General features: G+C 36.5%; 1 protein-coding gene across 3 annotated transcripts in view; it reads left to right on the top strand.

The window, feature by feature from the left end:
* Positions 1-13,584, top strand: part of MAP4K5 (mitogen-activated protein kinase kinase kinase kinase 5) — a 116,775-nt gene that overhangs the window by 17,690 nt on the left and 85,501 nt on the right. For all 3 annotated transcript variants that reach the window (XM_018054363.1, XM_018054362.1, XM_018054361.1), the window contains exon 3: positions 8,161-8,218. In XM_018054363.1, the coding sequence (XP_017909852.1) occupies positions 8,161-8,218 (58 nt within the window). The remainder of the gene's footprint in view (positions 1-8,160; positions 8,219-13,584) is intronic.

Below are 13,584 nucleotides of genomic sequence, written 5' to 3' on the forward strand. Positions count from 1 at the left end.
CCAGGGATAATATCATTTGTTCATAGTATATAATCCTTTTAATGTATTATTAAATTCAGTGTGCTCATATTTTGTTGATGATTTTTGTATCTATGTTCATCAGTGATATTCTTTAATTTTCTTTTTTGTTGCTGTGTCTTTGTCTGGTTTTGGTATGAGGATGGTGCTTGCCTCATGGAATCAGTTCCTTCTTTCATTTTTCTATTTTTTGAATAATTTGCAGAGGGTTGATGTTAATTCTTCTTTAAATACTTAGTAGAATTACTTTTTAAGCTGTCTGATCCTGGAATTTTGTTGGGAAAAATTTTATTACTGATTTAATTTCATTACTCGTGATTGATCTGCTGATATTTTATGTTTCTTCCTGATTCAGTAAGAGTTTGTATGCTTCTAGGAATTTGTGCATTTCTTCCGGGTAGTCCATTTTGTTGGTGTATAATTGTTTGTAATATTCTCTTATGATCCTTGGATATATGTGGTGTCAGTTGTAACTTCTCTTTCTTTTCTGATTTTATTTGTGTCTTTTTTTTTCCTTGATGAGTCTGGCTAAAGGTGTATCCATTTTCTTCATGTTTTTAAGGAACCAGCTCTTAGTTTTATTGATCTTTCACATTAAAAATTTTTTTTTCTGTTTCTGCTCTCATTTTTATTTATTTCTTTTCCTTTTCAAGCTTCTCGCTTGTTTGTTCTCATCTTTCTGGTCTCTTCAGGTGTGTGGTTAGGTGTCTGAGATTTTCCCTGTTCGCTGAGGTAGGCTCGCATCTGCATAAACTCTTTCTAGAATTGCTTCTGCTGCATCCTGCAGACTTTGGATGGCTGTGTCTCCATTTTCATTTGTCTCCAGGTACTTTCTAAATTTCCTCTTTGGTTTCTTCAGTGGTTAGTAGCGTATTGTTTCGGAGAAGACGATGGCACCCCACTCCAGTACTCTTGCCTGGAGAATCCCAGGGATGGGGGAGCCTGGTGGGCTGCTGTCTATGGGGTCGCACAGAGTTGGACACGACTGAAGTGACTTAGCAGCAGCAGCAGCATATTGTTTAGCCTCCATGTGTTTGTACTTTTTGCAGCTTTTTTTCCCTTGTAGTTCATTTCTAATCTAATGTCATTGAAAAAGATCCTTGCTATGATTTCATTCTTCATGACTGAGCAACTGAACTGAAGTTTATTGAGATTTGTTTTGTGGGCTAGCACCTAATCTCTCCTGGAGAGTTGTTTCACTATCCCATAAATGTCAGTAATATTTTAGGATTTCTGTTCTTGAATTTTTTTTCTTCTAACTCTATGTACTCTTCCTAGGTTATCTCATCTACTGGCCTGGATTCAGTATTGTTGATGATGCCCAGTCTGCCTCCAATCCATGTTAGTTCTTGAGCCTCAGGAGCTATTAAGTGGCTTACAGTATATTCCATTTATATGCTGTTAGTTTTCTAGTGTTGTTCAGTGGCTCAGTCATGTTTGACTCTGTGACCCCATGTACTGTAGCCAGGCTTCCCTGTCCTTCACTGTCTCCCAAAGTTTGCTCAAACTCATGTCCATTGAGTTGGTGATGCCATCTAACCATCTCATCCTCTGTCTTCCCCTTCTCCTCTTGCCCTTAATCTTTCCCAACATCAGGGTCTTTTCCAATGAATTTGCTCATCTTTAGGAACCTGAAATTTAAATATGTTCATATCTGAGCCCCTCATCTATATTCCTTCATTGTCCTTCCCCTTTACCCATGAAATGTGTCCATCTTCTGTGTTTGTCATCTTAGTGAATAGAATCACAGTGTTTATTCACTTGTACAATCCAGAAACTAGGAGTTATCCTCAATTTGCTGTTCCTTTGCATTTCACATTAAATAATTTGCTGATTCCTCAGCCATGAAATTAAAAGACGCTTACTCCTTGGAAGAAAAGTTATGACCAACCTAGATAGTATATTCAAAAGCAGAGACATTACTTTGCCAACTAAGGTCCGTCTAGTCAAGGCTATGGTTTTTCCTGTGGTCATGTATGGATGTGAGAGTTGGACTGTGAAGAAAGCTGAGCGCCGAAGAATTGATGCTTTTGAATTGTGTTGGAGAAGACTCTTGAGAGTCCCTTGGACTGCAAGGAGATCCAACCAGTCCATTTTGAAGGAGATCAGCCCTGGGATTTCCTTGGAAGGAATGATGCTAAAGCTGAAACTGCAGTACTTTGACTACCTCATGCGAAGAGTTGACTCATTGGAGAAGACTCTGATGCTGGGAGGGATTGGGGGCAGGAGGAGAAGGGGACGACAGAGGATGAGATGGCTGGATGGCATCACGGACTCGATGGATGTGAGTCTGAGTGAACTCCGGGAGTTGGTGATGGACAGGGAGGCCTGGCGTGCTGCGATTCATGGGGTGGCAAAGCGTCAGACACGACTGAGTGATTGAACTGAACTGAACTGAATGGAGACAAGCTGGAGTGGAGTATAGCAGAGGAGGCAGACAGAAGTTAATGAATTTGCTTTATATTTTTAAAATACCAGTTTTTTCTGAGTTATTGGATGTGAAGAATGTGAAGGAAAGAAATGAAGAATGACCTTGGGTTTTGTGCTTAAGCAACTGACTGGCTGCAGTAAATTTTATTTTGATTGGGAATTTGTGAAGATGAAAGTGTTTGTGGAGCAGGGATAACTGAATGTTATATGTTAGGCATGTTAGGGTTGGCATGTGTGTCAGGTTTCCATGGGTTTAACAGTCTGGAGCTGGGTGAGGAGATATTAATCCTGGAGATGGTTATTAAAGCCATAGGACTACATAGTAGAATGTTAGATAAAGAAAAGATGAGACTCTGTTCATACGGAATTAAATTCAGTAAGTAGAGTATCCTAATGGATAGGTAACAGATGAGTGAGTAACAGAGGCCTAGGTAGTGTTAAAGGCTTCAAGAGAGAAATATAAAGTATTTTTTTATGAAGAGTGGAAAATCAAACCTGGTGGAGAAGTTGTAGTTTGAGGTTTGTGTAATGATTTGAAAGTAAGGCCTATTAATGTGATTTTATAATTTTTTTTCCCAATAACATTTAGCTGTTCAATATCAGTATGGAGCTAGTGATAATCAGTTTAATCAGATAAGGATTTTGCTAGACTAGCATGATAGAGGATAAGAAGAGAAGGAATTTAAGGGTGTTTGTAAGGGAGAGATTATAAATGGAGTGGTGGACCGTGGAACCCTGACAATTAAGATGTGAGGACTTGAAAGATGTAATTGGTAGTCATATGGGAATGCACTAGATTAGTGAGGGGGAAGAATCACTGGAATGAGAGGACTTCCATCTTCCTCACTGATGAGATAGTCTATGCCTTAAATTATATCTTTGTATTCTTTGTTGATAGCTCAAAAGTTTAATTATTTTTTTAGTCACATTAAAAATCTTACAGCATGTGGGAAAGTTCATGGTTTACAAAACTGATAAGTGCATAATACTGTTCAAATAGAAATGGTTTAGTTAGGAGGACAAACATCTTCTTGGTACAAGCAGAAATTTAATGTTTCACTATGCATTAAAAGTCCAAGACAGAAGAGTTTGAGTAAAAGTACTTCTTTGGTAGTAAATTGACTTGGATATATTAAGAGATAAGGAAAGTACCCTGGCAGTGAGGATAGAAAATTAATGTAAATAGGAAGGCTCTTCTATGGATTGTATAGTGACACTGATCCCATTTATTATTATTTATATTTTTTCATCTAATAATTTTAATTCCTGATTAATAAAGAGTGAAATAAATGAACTGTAGTGAAATACTTTATTAGACTTTTGGGTGTTTAGTATACCCTTAAGTCTAAGTGTTAGTGTATAGCAATAACCTCTAAGATAAGTGGGACTCAGAAATAATTTAGAACTTCTTGTAGAGGTGTTGTGGTATTTATTAGTTCCTATTAGAAATGCAGCACAGAATCTTCAAATTCTTGTGTGTTAAAGTTAAGAAACAAAAATACTTGAGAATATCTAGTTTCTTTAGGTATATTGACACTTAATTTGTCAAAAGGAAATGTTGGGTTTCAAAAACTAGTATTACGTTTGACTCCACTGGATTAAAGTGTGAAATTGTATAGTTAAATTTCTGAAAGATCTCTTTCGTAAATTGAATCTGTAAAGTCTCTGTTTAGAAGATCTTTTTTTTTTTTTTTTTTGAAAGCCTCTTTGCCTTTCATTATAAAAGAGCCTGGTACTGCTTTCTGTTTTAAAAATCCAGCTGGAAAATTACAGAGTATGAACTTCTGCCCATCGGGCCTTCATTTGGAAAGAACAGAAATATGTCTTCAAAATGGAGACTGACACTTAAGTGTTTATCCTGTCAGTGGGACCTTTAGCTTATATTCTTTACTTTTATTTCTGTAATGACAAATAATACATTTTGGCTTATACATGGGTAGCTGAATTTTAAAATACCATCTTTATTTTATGTGATTCTGAGATTGTTCAAACTTTTCAATGATCTGTTCCTTTCTGAGTGCCTCAGAATCTCTTAAAAACGGTGTCCTTGGTTCCTGCATCTTCATTTTGGGTCTGTTAAATTGAAACACAACATAGTTGTATTGTTTCTAATCATAAATATTGGCACAATATGTCTGAAAATATCAATATACTTAATATAATTTTACATGTATTCTTTTAAAAATAATTAATAGGCTTAATTTGAGTACAGTTTTCTATTTATAGACTTGTTGAGCAGATACGTAGTTATATGTATCCACACCTCACCCACCCACCCACGCAGTTTCCCCTTTTATTAACATCTTGCATTAAGTGTGGTATACTTATTACAATTATTCAACCAAAGGTTCATTCTTTATGTTGTACAGTTCTGTGGATTTTGACAGATACATAATGACATGTATCCATTGCAGTTTCATACCGAGACTAGTTTCACCATTCTGAAAATGTCTTACACTTCACCTGTTCATCACTCTTCACCCAAACCCCTGGCAACCACTTTTCCTATTGTTTGCCTTTTCTAGAATATTGTATGGTTGGACTCATATAGTATATAGCTTTTTCAGACTGATGTTTTTCATTTAGTATGCATTTAAGGTTCTGCCGTATCTTTTCATGGCTTGACAACTCATTTCTTGTTACTGTTTTGGTTTGGGGTTTTTTGTTTAAAAATTTTTTTATATTAAAGTATAGCTGATTAACAATGTTGTGATTGTTAGGGACTCAGCGAAGAGATTCATCCATACATATGCATGTGTCCATTCTATGGCTCATTCCTTTTTTAAAATGTTTAATTGGAGGATAAGTGCTTTACAATGTTGTGTTGATTTTTGTCGTACAACAACAAGAATAAGCCATGTAAGTACACATATACCCCCTCCCTCTGGAAACTCCCTCCTACTCCCACCGTTTCTTTATATCACTGAATAATATTCTACTATATGGATATAAAATGCTGAAAGATCTTAGGAACTGGGAAAAGACTTGAGATGATTCTTTTGTTAAGGACAGGGAAGAAGAGAGGGTAGGAATGTTTGTGAGGCTTCTGGCTATCTCTTCCCATTTTTCTAAATGTATTTGCAGCTGGGGGGGAAGGGTAGCCATTGATGGGGTGAGGTCAAATGTTTTCTTTTCCTGAGACTTCTCCTTACCCTGTTTACCGTGATAGATGAGGAAAATATATGAGCTTATCACAAAATATTTGAGACTGCTACTGTAGAAAAAAATCCTTTTTTTCTTCTACCTTTCTGTTTGTGACTGCCTCTGCATTGCTGTCCCCATGCTTTTATTTTTCTCACCATCTATATGTTATTTCTAAAAATATCCCTTCTGACACTATCTTTCCTGTAATCTTTGTCATTCTTCTGTTCCCTTCCCTTTTCTTTCCCTCTCTTCTTTGGTAACATGACCTACTTAATCTAGCAAAAAAAGTGTAATCATACTGTCCTGTTTTATCAAATGCTCCTTATTTTTTATGTGTGTGAAAATTCACCTCCAAATCTAGTACACTGAAGTGAAAAATGTTCTAGATTATTAAATTGCATTTCCACATACGATGTGCCACTGGGTGTAATAAAATGAACAGTCATATTAGCACCATCTGATATGTTCCTTGGTGACTCAGATGGTAAAGATCCGCCTGTAAACCCGGTGACCTGGGTTTGATCCCTGGGTAGGGAAGATCCCCTCAAGAAGGAAATAGCAACCCACTTATTGCCTGGAGAATTCATGGACAGAGGAGCCTGGTGGGCTATAGTCCATGGGGTCACAAAGAGTCAGACATGATTGAGTGAATATATACATGATTGAGTGTATGTCGGTACAATGTTTTTAGACCGTTTTGGCAGTATGTGTTGATGGCCTTAAATGTTCATATTTATGCCCTTGACCTAGTCATTTCATTAGAATCCATTAAAAAAATAATCTTAAATAATGAAAAAACTATGTATATTGGGGCTGGTGCATGGGGATGACCCACAGAGATGCTATAGGGAGGGAGGTGGGAGGGGGGTTCATGTTTGGGAACACATGTAAGAATTAAAGATTTTAAAATTAAAAAAATAAAAAACTAAAAAATAAATAAAGAAAATAAAAATAAAAAAACTATGTATAATATCCTTAATATCTAGCAGTAAGAATGGTTTTATGAACCACTTAAAATTATATATTGCACTGAGAAAATACATAATTTCTTAAAACTAATACAAATCTGTACCTATAATAGAACTTGGCAGACATAGATTTAACATCTAAGCTAGGCATGAGTATGCTGCTGCTGCTGCTGAGTCGCTTCAGTGGTGTCCGACTCTGTGAGACTCCATAGATGGCAGCCCACTAAGCTCCTCTGTCCCTGGGATTCTCCAGGCAAGAATACTGGAGTGGGTTGCCATTTCCTTCTCCAAGGCATGAGTATAAATCCCAATAATTTTTTTTCAGAGCAATATGGCAGTATGTCCATTTTAAATCCACATACCTTTTGATGTAACAATTATGCTTATAGGTTACCTTACTAATAGACTTTGATATGTGCTAAAATATTTGCTGTGATAATCATTGAAGTATTATTTATACTAAGTCTGTCCATGATATTTTGTTAAGTGGTAAATATTTTCTCTTCTAGGAATTTATTTGAGGGAAATAATCAAGGCTATGGATAGATATAAAGCTGTAAGATATATATATATTTCTAATTCCAAAATAATATTAAAATCCTAAGTCCTATTAAATCCTAATCCTATTAGAAGTCCATTAATAGCAGATGAGTTAAATAAATTATATGTACCATCAATGGAAAACTAGGCAGCGTTGCACACTATAAAGAAAGCTGAGCACCGAAAAATTGATGCTTTTGAACTGTGATGTTGGAGAAGACTCTTAAGAGTCCCTTGGACTACAAGGAGATCCAGCCAGTCCATCCTAAAGGAAATCAGTCCTGAATATTCATTGGAAGGACTGATGCTGAAGCTAAAACTCCAATCCTTTGGCCACCTGATGCAAGAGCTAACTCACTGGAAAAGACCCTGATGCTGGGAAAGATTGAAGGTGGGAGGAGAAGGGGCCAACAGGATGAGATGGTTGGATGGCATCACCGACTCAATGGACATGAGTTTGAGTAAATTCCAGGAGTTGGTGATGGACAGGGAGGCCTAGGGTGCTATAGTCCATGGGATCGCGAAGAGTTGGACACGACTGAGCGACTGAACTGAACTAAACTGCAAACCATATTGTAGAAGACTGTGATGACACATCTTGTACAACACATACACATTTGAGCACACACACAGGGCCAAAAAGGAACACGTAGACTAAATGTTAGCTTTTTCCTCTGGATAGTAAGATACACGATTTGATATTTTTATTTTCCTTTAATAAATATATAAAAACCATGAGTATTTTTTTTAATTGAGAAAAGTTAAGTGTAAGAAAAGACTTGGAAGGAAACCAAAATTTTAAACAGTAGTTGTCTTTCAGTGGTGGGATTAAAGGTAGTTGTGTGTGTGTGTGTGTGTGTGTGTGTGTGTGTGTGTGTGTGTATTTTTTCTATATTTTTCCTTACTGGGAAAATTATTATTCTCATTTCATTGGAAATAAAGACTTTATTTTTCAACTTTGTTAAAAGCCTGACTCATAAGTAGCTAATTAACAAAGTACCAAGTAACTTTTATATAGTTGACAGACTTTTTAAAATTTTTACTTTCATTTTTATTTTAGGCCAGAAATATACATACGGGAGAGTTGGCTGCAGTAAAAATTATCAAATTGGAGCCTGGTATGTATTAAAACTCTCAAAATGATTTTTGAACACTTTTCCCCGTATATCCTTCCTTGTTTCCTTTCTTCCAAGAGTCTTTTTATGTTGTCAGGGCAGTAGGGTATCTTCAGTATGGCTGTATGAAATTCCATTGGAAGTTGTTGATGAAAGACAAATTTGATGCAGTAGTTTCATTACTAAATAAAATTTGTGATATGCACATTCAAAAATTGAAAGACACCTTGACAGTCTGAAGGTAATTTGCTTTTTAAGATTATAGTGAAATTTTTAACTTCAGTTTTAACTTTTATGATAATTTGATTAATAAAGTATTCATTGATTTGGGGGAAATATTTGGTGAAATTCAGGATAATTATATTTTATATGTCAGCCATTCCCTTGCTGGTTGATATAGGTTTAATAATTCTGGCCTTAGCATAATGCTTTTTTTTTTTTTTAACACTTCTGTCAAAAGGCTGTTTGTTTTAAAAAATACTGAAAATAAAATTACAACTACTATATAAAACTTGAAGCAATTTTTAATTTTGATATCCTAAAAGTTTCTCTTTTTTAAAAATGTTATTTATTTATTGGCTATGCTGGGTCTTTGTTGCTGTGTGCAGGCTATTTCTAGTTGCAGAGAGCACGGACTCCTCTAGTTGCAGTGTTCAGGCTTCTTATCATGGTGACTTCTCATGTTGCTGAGCACAGGCTCTAGTGTGCACGGGCTTAAGTAGTTGTGGCCAGCGGGCTCAGTTGTTGTGGTTCCTGGGCTCCAGAGCACGGGCTCAGTAGTTGTGGAGCACAGGCTTTGTTGCTCCAAGATGTGGCATCTTCCCAGACCGCAGATCAGACCTGTGTCCCTTGCATTGCAAGGCGGTTTCTTAATCCCTGGACCACCATGGAATCTCCTAAACATTTCTAATGAGAGCATTACTAACTTTCTTTTTTTCTCCAGTTTCTTTTTTTGTTTTTATATACTGTGGTAGTCCATTCTAAAGGAGATCAGCCCTGGGTGTTCTTTGGAGGGAATGTTGCTAAAGCTGATACTCCAGTACTTTGGCCACCTCATGCGAAGAGTTGACTCATTAGAAAAAACTCTGATGCTGGGAGGGATTGGGGGCAGGAGGAGAAGGGGACAACAGAGGATGAGGTGGCTGGATGGCATCACCGGCTCAATGGACATGAGTTTGAGTGAACTCCGGGAGTTGGTGATGGACAGGGAGGCCTGGCGTGCTGCAATTCATGGGGTTGCAAAGAGTCGGACACGACTGAGCGACTGAACTGAGCTGAACTGAACTGAAGGTACACATACTGGGAGGGATTGGGGGCAGGAGGAAAAGGGGACGACAGAGGATAAGATGGCTGGATGGCATCACCGACTCGATGGACATGAGTTTGAGTGAACTCTGGGAGTTGGTGATGGACAGGGAGGCCTGGCATGCTGCGATTCATGGGGTCACAAAGAGTAGGACACGACTGAGCGACTGAACTGAACTGAAGGTACACACATAACATAAAATTTGCCATTCAAACCATTTTTAAGTGTATAAAATACATTCATAATGTTGTGTTACCAAAACAATTATTCATTCCAGAATGCTTTTCATCTGCTAAAACTGAAATTCTACACTCATTAAAAAATAACTTCCCATTCCCATCTTTTTGGCAGCCCTTGGCAGCCAACATTACACTTTTTTTTGTCTCTGTGAGTTTGATTATTCTGGGCATTCCCTGTAAGTGGAATAACGGTATTTGTACTTTTGTGCCTGGCTTACTTCACTTAACCAGGTGAATCCAGGTCTCCTACATTGCAGGCAGACTGTTTACCGACGGAGCCACCAGGGAAGACTAACCAAGTGAAACAGTCCTCAAAGTTCATCCATGTCTCATGTCAGAGTTTTCATCCTTCTCAAGTCTGAATATTGTATTGTGTGTATATACCACATTTTACTTATTCATTCACCTTTTGATGGGACACTTGGGTTGCTTCTACCTTTCAGCTGTCGTAAGTAATGATGCTATGAATGTGAGCATATGAATATTTCTTCAAGGCGCTGCTTTCAGTGTTTTCAATATGTACCCAGAAGTGGTATTGCTAGATCATATGGTAATTATATTTTTATTCTTTTTGAAGGACCATCATACTGTTTTCCATAGTGGCTGTACAATTTATATTCCTATCCATAATACACAAGTATTCCAGTTTCTCCACTTGCTTTCTAATGCTTGTAATTTTTCTTCATTTTTATAGCAGCCACCCTAATGGATGTGAGGGGTATTTCATTGTAGGTTTTTTTGTTTTTTGCATTTCCCTAAGGATTATTCATGTTGAGCATCTTTTCATGTGCATGTTGACCATTTGTATATCTGCTTTAGAGAAATACCTACTCAAATCCTTTGCCCATTTTTTTTTTTTCTTGTATGGAGAATTTTATTTTATTTTAAATCTTTAATTCTTACATGTGTGCCCATTTTTTAATCAAGTTGTTTTCTGTTGTTGTTGACTTTTAGAAGTTCTCTGTCCATTCTAGTTAATCCTTTATCCGAAAAATGGTTGGTAAATATTTTCTCTCATTCTGTGGGTTGCCTTTTTACTCTGCTGATGATGTCTGTAGATGCACAAAACAGTATAAATTTTCATGAAGTCCAGTTTGTCTATTTTTTCTTTAGTTGTCTTAGCCTTTGGTGTCATGCTCAAGAAATCGTTGACAAATCCAATACATGAAGCTTTTGCCCTGTGTTTTCTTTGATGAAAGAAACAGTCTTCTTAGGTCATTATAGTCTTAGGTCTTTGATCCATTTTGAGTTTATTTCTGTATACAGTGTTAGGTAAGGGTCCAGCTTCATTCTTTTGCCTATGGATATCCACTTTTCCCTAGTATCATTTGTTGAAAACGCTGTCCTTCCTCATTGAATGGTCTTATTAGCACCCTTGTCAAAAGTCATTTGACTGTATATGCGAAAGTTTGTTTCTGGACTGTCTATTCTGTTCAGTTCGTCTGTGTGTCTGTAGAGTGCCTGTATTATACTGTTTTGATTTTAGTAGCTTTGTAGTAAGTTTTGAAATCAGGACGTGTGAATCATCAGTTTTGTACTTCTTTAAATATTATTTTGGCTCTTCAAGGTCCCCTGAGATTCCATATAAATTTTGGAATGGGTTTTTCTATTTTGACAAAAAAAGGTCATTGTAATGAGGAGTAATGCTTTTTGACCAGGTGTGCATTCACTTGCTGCTTCATAAAGTTAAACATTGTAGAATAATGGTGTGACCATAATTATGCCAACCAGTTTCTTAATTTGCACAATTAAAATGGTTTTACATTTCAAATACAGCATTTTGATCATTGTGTGTATGGTTCATTATGGAGAGATTACTGAGGTAATATGCGACATCACTTTAAAAACAAGGTTTCAGATAGGGCACAGTATCCTTTTTTTCCTGGATAATAATAGTCTATAATAATACTCTTTTAGAGTCCTCTTGCTAAGTTCCACCTAATAAATGTAAAATGATCTCCAAAATGTCATTAGCACACATAGAAGAGAATATAACAGAATTATGCATGCATTTGCCTCTTCTTGGGTTATTTGAGCAAATAAATATTCAAGTTGCATTCAAGAAACAGTTACAGTCCAGATAATGAATGGGCTGAATTTGCAGAGGAAACGAAGATATTTATCCTTTCTCTGCCTTCAACAAGTAGACTGGGCTCGTCATAACGCAGTTTCACTTGTTTGACTGAAGGGTATATCCTACTTTTGATTATAATTCAGATCGTGAATTAATGAGTGTATTTAAAAAATCCTACAATTCTGACTTCTCAACAAACCTTAAAAAAGAAAGCGTACCATTATGTGATGTAGTTATTTAACACATACGGATTAGTTGCTGGGGGTTCATAAATTAAGGCTGTGAAAGATTGGAATTTCTCACTTCTTGGCTTTAAAGTTGCTGCCTTTGTGTTCAAGTTCACTCATATACAGAGACTGACTAATGTTTAAATTCTTACCCCGAAAAAGAATAACATAGAAAGAAGTCCAGTAAATTCTTGATTTGATGTGATTTCAATGTTTGGCCGTTTTAATATTCTTTTTAATTACTTATTTACACTTTGTTCAGTTCTATCAGGTTGTCTTTTTTATTTACAGTTTTTTATTTTTAATGCAATTTTTAAAGATTACATCACATTTACAATTATTGCAAAATATTGGCTATATTCCCCATGCTGTACAATACACCTTTGTAGCCTAACTTATACCCAGTGGGCTTCCCTGGTGGCTCAGTGGTAAAGTGCCTGCCTGCAATGCAGGAGACCTGGATTCAATCTCTTGAGTTGAGAAGATCCCCTGGAAAAGGACATGGCAACCCACTCCAGTATTCCTTGCCTGGAAAATTCCATGGACAGAGGAGCCTGGTGGGCTGTAGTCCATGGGGTCACAAAGAGTCAGACACAACTGAGTGACTTCACTTCACTTTTATACCCAGTAGTTTATACCTCCCACTCAACCACCCCTATATTGCCACCCCCCATTGGTCACCACTAGTTTGTCCTCTGTATCTGTGTGTCTGCTTCTTTTTTGTTATATTCAGTAGTTTGTTTTATATTTTAGATTCCATATATATGTGATGTACAGTATTGGGCTTCCTCTATCTGACTTATTTCACTTAGCCTAATGCCCTCCAGTCCATCAGTGTTGCTGCAAAAAGCAAGATGGAGTTTATTTGTTTATTTCAGTGTTTCATAACTAAATAGTATTCTTGTGTGTATGTGTTTATACACATACCCTATATCTTCTTTATCCATTCATCTGTTGGTGAACACTTAGGTTGCTTCCATATCTTGACTACTATGAACATTGAGGTACATATATCTCTTGAAATTGGTGTTTTAGTGTTTTGAGAAACCTGTTTTCCATAGTGGCTGCACCAGTTTACATTTCCACCAACAGTATATGGGGTTCCTTTTCTCCACATCCTAGCCAGGATTTGTTATTTGCATTCTTTTTGATGATAGCTGTTCTAAGAGGTGTGCAGTGATATCTCAAATGGTTTTGATTTGTATCTCCCTGATGATTATTGATATTGAGCATCTTTTCATGTGCTTATTGTCCATCTGCGTATCCTCTTTAGAAAAATGTTTGTTCAGTTCTTCTGCCCATCTTTTAATTGGGTTGTTTGCTTTTTTGATGTTGAGTTGTATGAGCTGTTTATATATGTTGGGTATTATCCCTTATTGGTCATATCATTTGCATATATTTTCTCCTATTTAGTAGGTTGTCTTTTCATTTTGTCATTGGTTTCCTTTGCTATTCAAAAGCTTTTATGTTTAGGGAAAAGAATACATGCATATAATGAAGGTTAAAAGTATTTAACAAACAGA

This window comes from Capra hircus, chromosome 10 (assembly GCF_001704415.2).
Source record: "Capra hircus breed San Clemente chromosome 10, ASM170441v1, whole genome shotgun sequence".
Taxonomy (NCBI): domain Eukaryota; kingdom Metazoa; phylum Chordata; class Mammalia; order Artiodactyla; family Bovidae; genus Capra; species Capra hircus.